General features: G+C 43.8%; 1 protein-coding gene across 1 annotated transcript in view; it reads right to left on the minus strand.

Moving 5' to 3' along the window:
- Positions 1-15,801, minus strand: part of gpc1a (glypican 1a) — a 47,599-nt gene that overhangs the window by 4,728 nt on the left and 27,070 nt on the right. Inside the window, exons 2-8 of the mRNA XM_072661098.1 lie at positions 12,982-13,140; positions 8,106-8,503; positions 3,814-3,979; positions 3,012-3,142; positions 2,171-2,308; positions 1,278-1,411; positions 408-583 (exon numbers count right to left, since the gene is read on the minus strand). Of these exons, the coding sequence (XP_072517199.1) occupies positions 408-583; positions 1,278-1,411; positions 2,171-2,308; positions 3,012-3,142; positions 3,814-3,979; positions 8,106-8,503; positions 12,982-13,140 (1,302 nt within the window). The remainder of the gene's footprint in view (positions 1-407; positions 584-1,277; positions 1,412-2,170; positions 2,309-3,011; positions 3,143-3,813; positions 3,980-8,105; positions 8,504-12,981; positions 13,141-15,801) is intronic.

Genomic DNA, 15,801 nt, shown 5'->3' on the forward strand with positions numbered 1-15,801 from the left:
GTGTTAATAACAACGGCCAACACTGCAGATCCATACAGTATGTGGACAAAAGTATTGGGACACATGCTCGGTCATAGTTTGTCTGTCTCTACTGCGAACTCAAGGTGGAGTAAATGTTAGCTAATTAGTGCAAATAGGGACAAATGGGAATAGACTTAGAAGTAAAGGTGTGAGGTTGTGAGGCAGGGGGCAAACAGTGGCTCATTATCATTTAAAGGGACAGGCACTCAGACAGGGCTGTTTAGGCACCGTGGAGCTGGATGGATCTTTTAGATGCTAACTGTGTTAGCTTGTGGAAAAGGTGTAACATCAGTCACTTTACATTGCGTTAGTAACACACACACACACACACTGGGAGGTCACTACACCCTCGTCCAGTTAAGGTTAACCACCCATCTGCCACTTACTTGTGTCCTGGAAATCCACATCGTTTCCATCCAGGGCATTTTTCAGGCGATTAGACATGATCTTCAGCTGCATGATCTGCTGTCGTATTGTCATGTCTGGCTTGGTGATGTCAATGTCGACCTCTGGATTATTGATCTGATTGGCTAGTCCATCTCCCATGATCTCAGGCAGGTACCTGTCCAGGCCAAATCAATCACAGCAGTCTCATTAGGTCATTTTCCATAGTTTCTATGGATGCAATCTAAGCCAGGCTTAAACCAATCATTATTTCAGGGCCAATTTTTATATAAAAGTCAGCCTGGAGCCTCTGGTCTGAATCCATGACATTTCTATACAGGGTTTTATTCGATCAATCATAGATTGTTATCGAAAACAATTCCAGCTTGTCCGGCCCTTTAGGTATTATGCGGAGGCCGGATATAGGCGCATTCATTTTTTATGTGTTCGTCAAATTATGCATATCAATCTGTCCCAAGAGAAGCACAATATTTCAGCAGCCTCCTTTTAATGAATTATTGATGACTCAAAATGATAGCCTGGTATTTTGTCTCGTAAACGTACTTTCACAGACACACTCACACATACACACACACAGTGATTAATCATGTCTGATGTCTATTCAATAAAAGGTTGTTCCCTGGCAGTGAAGGGAGTCAATGCAAAGGCATCAATGAAATTACCATCACTGAAGAAGGTGAGAGGTTGAGACTTCATTTCGAGACTTATCCTGGATGTACTGACGCTGAGCTGTGGTCTGGATTTTGAATGTGGTATTTAAACCAATATTAAACACACTAATGCTGCATAATCTCCTGATTCATCTCCCAAGATCGGTATGAAGTGCTAAGAGAACAAAATGAGCACGGTACCTGGCTTTGGCCATGCCGTTCCAGCACTTGTCATCGTTAGAGGAGCCAGATGCTGCTTTACTGTTGCAGAGAGCTGAGGGCAGCTGGATCCAGTACATCTGCATCTCCTTTAGTTTGCTGGACACATCAGAGACCTGTCCAAAACCACAAAGACAAAGACATACAGGTTTAATGTGCTGCCACTGTCATATAAAAAACTCATAATTCCATAATTTGATAGCGACAGCCTCCCTTTACAATATGGGAATAGTTTATGGTACAACTATAGTACTCAAAATGTAAATCTACAAAAGTATTGGGACACCTGCTCAGAATCAAGGGTATTAAAAAATTCTCCTGCTTTGGTTGGAGTAACTGTCTCTACTGTCCAGAGGGATATTTTGGAGAGCCATGAGGAGCTGTGAGGATTTGGTTGCATTCTGGAACAAGAGTGTTAGAGAGGTCAGGATGCTGGATGATGATCACCACCTCACCTCATCACCCTTAACTCCCCAACTCATACCAAAAGTACTGGATGGCGCATCACCACCACCATCATTCCAGAAAACACAGCTCTTCTTCCACTGCTCCACAGCTCCTCGATGCTGCTGGGGGGCTTTACACTTCTCTAGCCCACGCCTGGCATTAGGCAGCATGGTGCCAATAGGTTCATTTTGATCTCCTCCAGAGAGTCCTAATCTATTGGCAGTACTTCTCTACCAGGACTAGAAAAGCTGTGGTATCTGTCTCAGCAATGGGTGTGACTTAAAGTAGCTGAATGCATTTATTAGAAGGGATGTCCACAAACATTTGGACATGTAGAGTATATACAGTATAAGTACATATAGTCAAAATGTTTAAAGGTCTAGCTCTAATCAAATACTTATGAACCTGTACTGTACACACACACACACCTGCACCTCGAGTCTGACTGCAGCTGTGGAGCTGGGTTTGTACTCCAGCGCTGTCACTGTGCTTTCCTTCTTCTTGGGTTCCTCAGACACGGAGGTCTGTGTGCCTTCTTCTCCACGCTCCCCACACGCCTGGAAAATCTGAGACACACACACACACAATTTATGTGTTTATGATTTTCTACAGAGACACACATCTGCACATTCTGAAGCATAATTACTGTTCATTATTGCCAGATGTTTCTTTTTATGCTCTAAATAAAAAAAAAAAAGTTAAAACCTCTTTCATTTATATCAACATTATCATTATGCCATCATCTAATTTCATTATTTATAAAAACATTTTGTAAACACTAAATAAAAAGATATATATATATTTCTTGGTAATGTGGCTAGTGTTTTAATGCTTCATTGTGATGTTGGTTCACAAAACTAAAATTTAATTAAAAAACAAAAATTGTGACAATAACCTTAAGTGCTGTTATGTGTTATTTTTGTCATATCACCAATATAATCAATATTGTAAAAAATAAATAAATAAAAACAACAACAACAACTATATATATATATATATATATATATATATATATATATACACATACACATGGTACTACACTGGGTCCCACAACTCAAACCCCCCTTACCCATCATATGGCACATACATACATGCAGTCAATGTTCAACAGAGATGTAATGCATCATTACCTATCAAAAATAATATCAATACCTATCAAATTAATCACAATAAAAACCTCACTAATGAAAATTCATCTGAATTATGGCCATCAGTGTGTGTTATATAAATATGCACACTGAAATAAGCCTTTCTTCGACCTCCTCTGACCTTGCTGGTGTAGAGCTCCATGTTCTCCTGCATGTGCAGCACAGCCTCTGAAATGCGTACGGGAATGGAGTGGAGAATAACGTCCATGCTTGGCTCAGTCCCGAAGCTCGAGGCCACTTGCAGCATAGTGTCTGCCCAAGGAGAGGATGAGAGGGATGGATATATATATATATATACATACATATATATAAACAGATCTACATCTTCTAAACATATCCGACATTGATGATGTGATCAAATGTAAAAAAAATTTCAAATTTCTTTCTTGTGATTTTATGAAAAATGTAATGTACACAAATCCCCCTTCAAACACGTCGTAGTTGAGACGAGTTTGAATTTTGCATTTTTTGCCTAGAACTGCTTAGAAAATCAGCTCTGTAATGCTTTTAGTATTTATTCACATTTAATCTACGGATTAGTTTCAGGATGCCAAAATTATTTTTTAATAAACAAACAAAACAAAAACATTAGATAATGAAAATGATGTTATCACTTTTTAATTTCCGCTTTATTTCAATAATCTATTCACAGATGGGTCCAAAATAGACCCTGGCACTGCCAGACACAGGGAACGTCACAATGATCATGCTAATTTGACCTGAACTGTATGGTCAAAAGTATGTGGACACCTTTCTATCACACCTGAACAGGCTTGTTGGTCATATTCTTTAAAAACTTAAGGCCTTAATATAGAGTCGCCCGAATCCAAGTGTGTGTCTGTTAGATTAAAACTTCACAAAGCTAATTGTACAATGTTGTGTGTGTGTGTGTGTGTGTGTGTGTGTGCTTGCGTTTCACTAACCCACGAGGTTCTGCCACTCCGTGTCCAGGTCGGCCTGGTTGGCCAGGCAGCCCTTCATGACGTTTTTGCAGTAGTTGGCGCAGGGCTTGACCGAGCTCAGGCCGCGGCAGTGCGGGCAGTACACCAGCTTCATGATGGCACGGTTACACTCAGGGGTCAGAGGGACCTGAAAGAGACGAGCTGTATATCAGTATCTTCGTACGGCGACCGCGCGCTGCAAACCTCAGCATTTATCTACGAGGCAAATGCCCTGAAAGCTGCTTGTGATAATATTTCCATTAAACCAACGCGTTCCCGTCTGAGTGGAGAGACTAAAGAGATAAAGTGAGGATAATGTGTGTTACAGTGACGGATATGGGAGTGTACGGCCAGAATAAGCGATTGGATCAAATGCGAAAAGGCAATAAAGCGATGTGCACGCTGACGGAGCAGGATTGATTCTCAGAAGCGTGCGACAGATAAATCGTATTGCATTGATTTGAGGGCTCTGCCTCAACTCCATCAATACTGGAATGTCAGAATTATTGATTATAACAGCGCTCAATATAGTACACACTCATTTTTCTCTCCTTTTTAACACCACCCCCGAAGCTTAGTGTACCTTGCATTATAAACAGTTCCTCCAGCACCTTTATCGTAACTAAAATAACGTCAATTAATAAAGCAATTTGTTAAAGTTTGTATGTGTTTTTTTTTTTTTGGCACAAAAAAGGGGCCAGTTCCAAAACCCCAAAACTGTTACATCACAGTCCTGACTCTACATAATCTGCATAAACCCCGCCTACTACAATAAAGCCCTGAAGTCAAAGCTGAAACCGCAAAACAGTAAGATTAGAGAGAATATAATGGTGTTGATACTGCAGAGCAGCTCATCACCTCCAGACTCCAGACAGGTTGCTACGGGAACCAGACGTTGTGGTCACGTCTTTTTTCTCTTTTTCACAGCATCCGCTGAAGAGGAGCTCAAACTCGGCACACAAGGGGGAACAAACGGGGAACCGCACTAGGCTAGAAGCTAATGCTAGCCAACATTAGCTTTTACACCGCCTTTGTCAATCGTCCGCTCCCTTGAAAACAACCTGGACTCCCTTAGCTGAACCAAACTGGCTTACCTGGGGAAGCGAGTGGGGGCAAGGCTAAAAGCTAACCGGTGTCATGACACATCCTATCCCCCCGACTCTTCCATTGGTTAAAATGCCGCATGTGATTAATTGCCCACCTTCACACAGCGGTCATACTTTACTGATCATTACTGGGAAGTTTTTATCCGGGTACAACGTCGCTATTTAACTTTTTATTTATTTAATTTAATATTTAATTTATTAAATGTGAATCACATATTAGCTCAAGTTCAACGATATAATATTGCCGTTGCTATGGTGGCATATAAAGCTGATACCAACAGGTAAAGCTAGCTATCGTGCTAGTTAGTTACTTTAACACGTGTTAGCTTGCTGAAAAACATCCTATGTTTATCAACATCCTATCCCCTGACATGTCACCTCTCCTGACTGTTTGATTGGGTGGAATTGTTCATGTGATTAATCGCTCATTTACAATTAAAATACATGGAAATATATATTTTTTATCATTGTGTACTTTTGATAACTTCGATTTATTTATTTATTTAATTAATTAATGTTATTTTATTTCTCTGCTCTCCCACTTTTCCTATTTATGTCTACCCTTCTTATATTCTAGATTTATTATTATTATTATTATTATTATTATTATTTTATTTATTCAACATTGCTCTTTGGATGTATCTGGGACCTTGAGATCTCTATTTCGTTCCACACCATGTACCACATGCGATGTGAATGACAATAAAGTCTCCTTGAATCCTTGAATCCTTGAGAGGGGATAGGATGTGTCCGGGGGGATAGGATGTGTCACGACACCGGCTACAATCTCTTCAGCTTGCTAACAGCACTTCACGTCGAGAGGACAGAATGAGAGGACAGCAGCGCTATCCAGTAAGACTCAGGAATAATTACAGTGTGCTTAATTGTGACGTCGTAAAAATTATGCAAGAATACCACCAGACAATCAAAGCAGAGCTTATCGTTTGTTGTTTCAGGGGTCGTCTGTAATAACAGGGTGGTAAATAGGCTTGTCAGAGCGCATCTGAGCTTTTTGTACCCTAAACAATGTCACACACTTACTATTTACCCCTTAAAAACGATGTAAATACTCAATAAGTGCTTTCTATGGGGTTCTTTTAGCAGGTAAACAGCAGTGGAATGGGACTGTTGCTCAGCTTTGTGAGCACAACCCCTGCGTTGGGCCCGTACAGGGTCCCCAGGACTTTAACGAATGCTTCCTCCAGCCAGCGCTCGGATCCGTTCAGAAGTTCTAGACAGTATGCTGTGAGGAGAGAATGGAGACAAGGTCTGTATTAAGATGGAATGGCCAAGAGGGAATCTTTGGGAGAGATACCGAACGAATGAAGACTAATAATATTGGCTAATTGGCATATTAATATAATAATTTAACAACTAATGTGACGCTAGTCAGTGCAGGCATCTAGTCTAGCAAAATTGGCAATTAGTGTTCTCCTCTAAGCATGTGGAGGCTATGATAAACAACGGAACGAGCAATAAACACTCTGTGGACAAAAGTATTGGGACACCTGCTCATTCACCATGTCTTCTGAAATCAAGGGTATTTAGAAAAGGGTTTTTTCCTGCAAATGTATTGGATGGAGCACCACCATAATTCCACTGCTTCACAGATCAATGCTAAGAAAGGCATATTTTGTATCATAGTAACTAATTTTATTAAAATCTCGTCTGAATTCCCGCCCCTACATAAGAATCTGAGCCACTTTGGCAAGAACCGTGGGTACGTGGAACGGGACGGTTGCTCAGCTTTGTGAGCACATCAACGTCCGACATTTCTCATTAAAAAGTTCTCGCTTCTAGATTAGAAATTTCACACGGCATCATATTCATTCCTAATTATTCTTAATTGGACTGAATCATAGTGAGATCAGATATGCACATCTCTACTGTGTGACGAATCTAATATCCATATTTTCTGTGAGTGTGTGCGTGTACGGTCGACATACAGGCCTCTGTAGGAATCCATTACTACAAGACATGTGATAGTCTGTTCTGATACGTCGCTCTAATCACGCAGGAATTTCCAGACGCCGGCCTGCTGGGAGGTTTACTCCCGCGCTGTAGGTAGTCTCTTAAAGCAGAGCTGCGAGCTGTCGCATTGCGCCCCATTTTCATCCGTCAGGGGACCGGCGAGCTTCAGCGATGGAGAGGAGGAACAGCTGCTCGGACCTGGACTAAATTTCCTCGTACGGTTCTGTATGCTGACAAAACATGGGTTTGTTTCTCAAGCTCTTTCGGGACAAATTTAACGATCATCAAATCAAAGTACTTCTATTTTTCTGCAGTACATCAGGACCGGAAATAAGAAGGGCCGCCTTAAGAGAGCGCTTATGCTGCCGTAGCCTTCGTGGGACGGCCCATTCTCAGGCTCAGAAGCCCCAGCAGATCCATTACTTTTTAACGAGGTTTTTCTTCATTAACCTTATGATGGTTTTCTTTGTTTACCTTATGATCATCAGATTTAGAGGAACAGCCAAGCTCCTGTATCTAAAAACACATGTTTTCTCAAGCTTCCAGCATGGTTTGAAACAATGGGTGGCTTTTTTGAGGCATGCATTTTCAGATACAGACCAAAAATGACCTCCCTTAGGCTTCCCCGGGGGCATGGAACAACACAGCTAGCAAAACTGCCTCCAGAAACTGTGGTATTTTGCTAATGCTGTGGCACAAGTTTCTCAGACAGTTGGGCTGGTAATTCTGTCTGAAATCTGATATGATAAAGAGCAATGGACAAAAGTAATGGGACACCGGCTCGTTAAGTGTTTCCTCTGAAATCAAGCACTTGGGGTCTCTACTGTCCAGAGAAGAAGGCTTTCTACTAGATTTTGGAACTGGATGGAGCACCTGGGGGGCTGCTGCTGCTGGGGGGCTTTATACCCCTCTACTAGCCCACGCCTGGCATTAGGCAGCATGGTGTCAACAGCTTCATGTTTACTATCTGCTCCAGAGAGTCCTATTCTATTGGCAATACTTCTCCACAATGACTAGACCAGCTGTGTGTGTGCATTTGCACATCTGTGGGTGCAATGGGTGCAATTTATTAGAGGAGGTGTCCTAAAATATTTGGACATATTGTGTATCTAAATCAAGCAAATGTGTCTAATTAATCATTATTAGTAAAACAGAGCTGCCAGAGCTCATGAGGACGGAAGGAAACTCCCACTGTACCTGAGAAACCTTCCTCACGACGTCTCCGGCCATGTTCAGGCCCTGCACGAAGGCGCGGGCGGCGATGAACACACGCACCAGCCGGGCCTTCAGCTCGCGAGGGGCCTCACCGAACAGACGCAGGGTCTCGGTCTGCTTGGACGCGCACTCCAGGAAGTCGTCTGAGATGAGCGAGGCAGCGGCCGGGTCGGAGGCTTTCAGCAGACGCTCCAGCAGACGAGCCCAGAACTCATCCAGAGCCTCCTCAAGGTTCAGAGCTGCGCCTCTGTAGTACCGCCGTAGGTCCGAGTACAAATCGCGGAAGACCCCCGCGTTGGGGCCGTACAGGGTCCCCAGGGCTTTAACGAATGCTTCCTCCAGCCAGCGCTCGGATCCATTCAGAAGTTCTAGAAAGTATGCTGTGAGGAGAGAATGGAGACAAGGTCTGTATTAAGATGGAATGGCCAAGAGAGAATCTTTGGGAGAGATACCGAACGAATAAAGACTAATAATATTGGCTAATTTGCATATTAATATAATAATTTAACAACTAATGTGATGGTAGTCAGTACAGCTGACAGTGCAGGCAACTAGAATAGCAAAATTGGCAATTAGTGTTCTCCACTAAGCATGTGGAGGCTATGATAAACAACTCGAACGAGTAATAAACACTCTGTGGACAAAAGTATTGGGACACTTGCTCATTCACCATGTCTTCTGAAATCAAGGATATTAAAAAAGGGGTTTATCCTGCAAACGTATTGGATGGAGCACCACCATAATTCCACCGCTTCACAGCTCAATGCTGAGAAAAGCATATTTTGTATCACAGTAGCGATTTATTTTATTTTTCGATAAAATCTTGTCGAAATTCCCACCCCCACATAAGAATCTGAGCCACTTTGACAAGAATCAAACTGTGATGTCTCATTGGGTGTTCCCGGTATGCAGAGGTCAGCACCTACCAAAAGTGCTCTAAGTAAGGACAACCAGTGGACCGCTGACAGGGTCATGGGCACCCAAGGGTCACAGATGCTCATAGATGCTCTACCTTACAACTTACAGGGCTTAATGGATCTGCTGCTAATCTTAGTCCTGGTATCCCAATAAAACTGATAACACAGAGGCCTTGCGGAGTCCATGCCTCGATGACCCAGAGCTGTTTTAGCATCGCAAGGGGGACCTACACAACATTAGGCAGGTGGTTTTAATGTTATGGCTGATTGGTGTGCAATACTGGTATGGCCGTTTTGATGGCCGCAGCAGATATGAGCAATAATCCTCAGGTTCGGTGAATTTATTCTTTACAGTATTAAACAAGACACAGTCTAAACACCAGCGCTTTATCTGTGCCAATACTGATAAATCCAGCCCAGGCATGGGGTCAGTTTAATTCAGGAAGCTCTGAGACCACCCTAAATCAAATTCACAGACCACACATTTCACCTCCTGGAACATTTTCAATAAATTGGGCTGAAAATGAGGTTCTGCTGAACAAAGCCCACTTCTAATACGACTAATGGCTTTGGATCACTTTAGGGGTCCATTCTCGGGCCTTTCAAGAGGGATCCATCAGCGTCATATGTGAGCTATTTCCCTGAGAGCGTTGTGTAAGAAGTATGAATCTTTCATCAGACATATAATACAGGATTTCTTTGGACTCATGAATATTTCAAAGAGCTAGCCGTCACTGGGTCGTGATGTCGGGAGAGTTTTAAGAGTACCGTGGTAAACACGTGTGCGTCCAGGGAGCAGATGAAGGGTGTTTCGGAAGTATTTGAGCTTTGTCCTCCAGCTTGAAGCTGGTCCCGGGAGAAAGTGAGCCAGTGAGCAGTTTCGAGCAAGTGCTGAATCATAGGCGCTGAATCTCCTTTGAAAAGATAAAAGGGAAAGCTTGTTTTCTGCGTCTGCAAGCTCTGATTCGGAGGGGTGTGGGGGGGTGTGTGGGGGGGGGGGTTGGCTAGTTTCGAAGTTTCTGCTTTGGGAAAACAGGTAAAGAGCATCAGACAGCAACTTGGTTCCTGCTTGTTCAGGCTAAAGGATGAGATATCACAGGTCACTGGTCAAAGGTCAACCTGATGTGAGGTTTGGTGGGTCCCATTAGAGGCAGTGGGTAAACACAAGTCAATATGAAGACCATAATACTCTACTCTTCACCCAATAGGAGGGTCTTCAGTCTGGGTTTGAGGACAGCGAGCGTTGGACTCCCAGGGGAAGCTCATTCCACCACTTCGGTGCAGGACAGTAAAAAGTCTGGACGCTCGTCTTCCGTGGATCTTAAAGGATGGCGGGGCAAGCCGAGCCGTACTTGAAGCTGGAAGGGCTCTTGGTGCCAAAAGTGCCCTGTCGCTGGTGGTCATGGCCACCCAAGGCTCATTGATGCTCATGGACGCCCTGTCTCACACCGTACAGGACTTAAATGATCTGCTAAAGGCTAACATTAGCCATGGTGCCAGACACACCAGGACACCTTTAGAGGTCTTGTGGAGTCCTGAGCTGGGTCAGAGCTGTTTTGGCGGGACAAGAGGGATCTGGTCTTAATGTTATGGCTGATACTATGGTTGATTTTTTTTTTAAGAACAGCTTCATATAGGATGAAAGCATGAGGCCTCCTGCTTCAAGTTTCGTATCGTTAGCGCCGGACGCAGTCAATCATAGTTTATCATGCTTTAATGGGGGGCTGCTGGGGGGGGCCATGAAAGGCGCCTGTCAGGGCTCCTACAGGGCCACTCTTGGTGTGAGAGAGCAAGAACATTTCCTCCGCTCTTTAATCTGCACTAACTTTGACACAAGCCAGGAGAGAGTGTGAGCTTCAAAGTCCTCACCCCTCACCTCCACTGTTCATTTAACCAGGTGCTCTTAAAGACCAGGCATAAAACCTCTAACCCAAACCACATGAATCTGAATTAGAACACACTGAGGATAAAGTGGAGGGGGTGTCAGTCCTGCTGGACCATACGCCCCTACACCTCCCCTGCTTTACCTCTCTTCTGCCCCCTGTTGCCAGGTTTTCCTCTCTTTTACAAGCTGGATAGAAATTCTCACAGCTCTCAAAGACCAGACATGCAGGAACACGTCTTTATTACACTACCCGTCCAAATGTTTGTGGACACCCCCCCGCCCCTTCTAATGAATGCATTCAGCTACTTTGAGTTGCACCCATTGCTGCTGACACAGAGTGCAAATGAGCGCAGGAAATATTAGAATAGGACTCTCTGGAGCAGATCAACATATTGAACCTATTGGCACCCCCCAGCAGCACTGAGCTGTGGAGCAGTGGAAGAAGAACTGTGTTCTCTGGAATAATGGATGATTGGTGCTCCGTCCAGTACGTCTGGGATGAGTTGAGGATGAGGTGGGTTTGGAAGAAAAAAGGAATGAGCAGGCGTCCCAATACTTTTGTCCGTATAGTGTATAGGAGTGTTTTGAGGGAGAAAAACCTTTGGAAAGATACTGGAATTATCACATTTGCCTATCTCAAGAAGCTCGTGATCAATCCTAATGTAATCGGCTGCTTGATCTTCAGCCAGCGAGCACGCAGGAGGGAGTGTTTGGGAGGGTTTTGGCTGGTAACGGCTGTTTTGTTTGTGCTCAGGTATGTAGGGTAATTCTTCCGTTCTTTTAACTGCTTGTATTGGCACACATTCTGTAGGACGTTCTCATGCTTGTTCTGCTGTATACCAACACAGAAAACACCATGGCACCATGGCACCATGCTGCCTAATGCCAGGCGTGGGCTAGTAGAGGGGTGTAAAGCCCCCCAGCAGCATTGAGGAGCTGTGGAGCAGTGGAAGAAGAACTGTGTTCTCTGGAATGATGGTGGTGGAGCTCCATCCAGTACTTTTGGGATGAGTTGATGATGAAGTGGGGTGGTGGTCCTCCACCGTCCTGACCTCACTAATACTCTTGTGGCTGAATGCAATCAAATCCTCACAGCAATGCTCCAAAAAGCAACACATCCAGGAGAATTTTTTTTTACTACCCTTGATTTTGGAATAAACAACGAGCAGTTGTCTCAATACTTTTGTCCACACACACCCACAGCTTGTCTAGTCCGTGTAGAGAAGGACTGCCAATAGAATAGGACTCTCTGGAGCAGATTAACATCATGAACCTATTGGCTCCAGGCTGCCTAATGCCAGGCATGGGCTAGTAGAGGTGTGTAAAGCCCCCCAGCAGCATTGAGCTGTGGAGCAGTGGAAGAAGAACTGTGTTCTCTGGAATGATGGTGGTGGTGGAGCTCCATCCAGTACTTTTTGGGGGTAAGGTGGGTCGTGATTATCCAACATCCTGACCTCACTAACGCTCTTGTTGCTGAATGCAATCAAATCCTCACAGCAATGCTCCAACCAAAATCTAGTAGAAAGTCTTCTTCTCTGGACGGTAGAGACAGTTACTCCAACAAAAGAAGGATCAGCTCTTTTTAATACTTTTAATTTCAGAAGAAACAATGAATGAGCAGGTGTCCAAATACTTTTGTCCATTGTGTGTAGGCATCTTATAATGATGAATCCTATTGTCCTCGTAAACTCAACAAATCCCAAATGAGAAATACTGGTGGATATGGCTGTGTATTGGGTAGCAGCTACATCATTTGCATAAAACCTGAGTAAGAGAAAAGTTGACTTTCTATCCAATCAGAACTGTGGGATCTAAAGTCACCAGAACAACACTGCCCTCTAGTGGTTGGGGTTTACATACAACACTAAATGAACCACTGTCTGCCACTATTTTTGATATTTAAACTATTAACTAATAATCAATGCTGTGTTTTGGAGAATCGATACAGTACTGCAAAATATAAAATCATGATACTTCGATATATCAATATTTACAACTGAGGGAGTGTCTTCAAGAACAGTGGTTGTTTTATGTGGTCTGTGTGAGTGCTACTCACTGTCAAAGCTCCTGTACTGGGCATTGAGTGACGCTTGGATGGAGCGTCCGGCCTCCCTGACCAGCCCCTCAAACTCCCTCCGGCTCAAGTTGGACAGGGTCTCCTCCATGGCACTGGTGCAGCAGGTGTATCCCTGCGGACACACTCGCAGATGCTCACCTGGCGAGAGAGAGAAACAGGACACGCGTTAATCACAATTACTTCTGCAGTCATTTGAAGGGGTGTCCACAAACATTTGGAAATATAGCATACATAGACAGATAGATGGACAGGCAGACAGACAGATAGACACACAGATAGTTAGGCAGACGTATAGATATAGATACACAGACAGACAGACAGATAGACAGATAGTTAGACACAGAAAAGACAGAAAGACAGTTATGCAGACGGATATATAGACAGACACATAGTTAGACAGACAGACAGATAGATATATAGGCAGACATATAGATAGATAGACAAAAAGACATATACTTAGGCAGACAGACAGATGGACAGTTAGTTTGGCAGACAGACAGAATGACAGTTACACAGAAATATATAGACAGACAGATCGTTAGACAGACAGACAGATAGACAGACAGATATATAGGCAGACAGACAGCTATACAGACAAACAGACAGATAGATCGACAGACATATACTTAGGCAGACAGACAGATAGATAGACAGACAGTTAGATAGATAGATAGATAGATAGATAGATAAATAGACAGACAGACAGACATACAGTTAGGCAGAAAGACAGACAGAAAGACAGTTACACAGACATATATAGACAGACAGATCGTTAGACAGACAGATATATAGGCAGACAGACAGCTATACAGACAAACAGACAGATAGATCGACAGACATATACTTAGGCAGACAGACAGATAGACAGACAGTTAGATAGATAGATAGATAAATAGACAGACAGACAGACATACAGTTAGGCAGAAAGACAGACAGAAAGACAGTTACACAGACATATATAGACAGACAGATTGTTAGACAGACAGACAGACAGACAGCTAGACAGGCAGACAGACAGATAGATCAACAGACATATACTTAGACAGACAGACAGTTAGACAGACAGATAGATAGATATTTTGGTTTAATCACCAATCAGTCATAACATTAAAACCACTGCCAGCTGAAGTGAATAGCACTAATGAACAGGGAGGTTCAGGGGCTTAAAGATGATGAGCGATGGGCGTAAGAATCTGAGACACTGGGATGGCTAGACGACTGGGTCTTCAAACATCTCCAAAACATTAGGCGGGTCTTAGGGGTGGTCTGTTCCTGGTATGCAGTGGTCAGTACCTACCAAAAGTGCTCCAAGGATGGACAACTTTGGGTCACGGGTGCTCATGAATGGATGCCCCCTCTCACAACTTACAGTACTGCTGCTAATGTTAGTCTCGGTGCCAGATACCACAGGACACCTTCAGAGGTCTTGTGGGGTCCATGCCTCGAAGTCTCAATGAGCTGTTTTTGGCGGCACAAGGGGGGGCCTATGCAATATTAGGCAGGGGGTTTTAATGCTATGGTCACTCAGCCACTAAAAAGACCAGGGTAATTCTAATTTGTGGTCATTCAATCCTGCCCACCAGTGAAGGATAACCCTCCTGACCTCTATATAACCTACATGCAGGTTGTTTACCCAGCTGGGGAATCTCAGCAGTCAAACCCGTCACAGATGCCCACACACATGCGTATGCATATGCATAACATCTCATTTACATACTGATGCTCTGGGCCGAGCACTTTAAAGCTCACAGCAGGAGCTCACACATGTGGTTATCTGTCATACTACAGCTCACACACTTTCTCTCTCTCTCACACACACACACACAAACACAATCTGCAGCAGGTCAGCGAGGTCCTCCTGGCGGCGGGGACCTCTCTGGATCTACCTGACATTTAGCAAGCAGGTTTCACGCCTGAGCCTGACCCAGAGCAGGGCCTGTGGAAGGGTGGGAGGATGGCAGGATGCGAAGATGCAGTGGCTGCCATGCATTTTTCATAGCCTCTGACTGCAGAGCGAGAGGAGAAAGTGTGCAGAGACGCTGCTTTATTTATTCACGGAGGTAGCGCTGTATAACGCTCAGTGCTTTACGACCAAGCCAAGGAACGTCTCCATACATCGGCTAAGTGCCCACAGATCCATTTACAGCGGACTTCTTCTCGACCTTTTTCACCCAAAGTGCTTTTTTTTTGCATCCTTTTATTTGCGGAGGCAGAGACGGATATCAATCTTACTACAGGCCCTGATACACACAGCACACTGCAGCCAAACACACGATAATAACAATCACTCAGCATGGGGTGGAATTCTCCCACCAAATCAAAGCTATCAAAAAGAGTTCATCCTGCTCATCATCCACCAATTCCCCACCGTCATTCCAAAGAACACAGCCCCTCCACTGCTCCACAGCTCCTCAATGCTGGGGGGCTTTATACCCCTCTAGCCCACGGCTGGTATTAGGCAGCATGGTGCCAATAGGCTCATGTTTATCTGCTTCAGAGAGTCCTATTCTATTGGCAGTACTTCTCTACAGGGAGTAGACCAGCTGTGTGTGCATTTGCACATCTGTGTCAGCAATGGGTGCAGTAATGGGTGTATCTGAGTGCAGTCATTTGAAGGGGTGTCCACATACATTTGGAAATATAGCATACATAGATAGATAGACAGACAGACAGATTTATATATATATATATATATAGATAGATAGATATATAGATAGACACACAGTTACACAGACAGACAGACAAATAGATAGATATGCAGACATATAGATAGATAGAAAAACAGACAGACAGATAGGC

Source organism: Salminus brasiliensis, chromosome 17, assembly GCF_030463535.1.
Source record: "Salminus brasiliensis chromosome 17, fSalBra1.hap2, whole genome shotgun sequence".
NCBI lineage: Eukaryota > Metazoa > Chordata > Actinopteri > Characiformes > Bryconidae > Salminus > Salminus brasiliensis.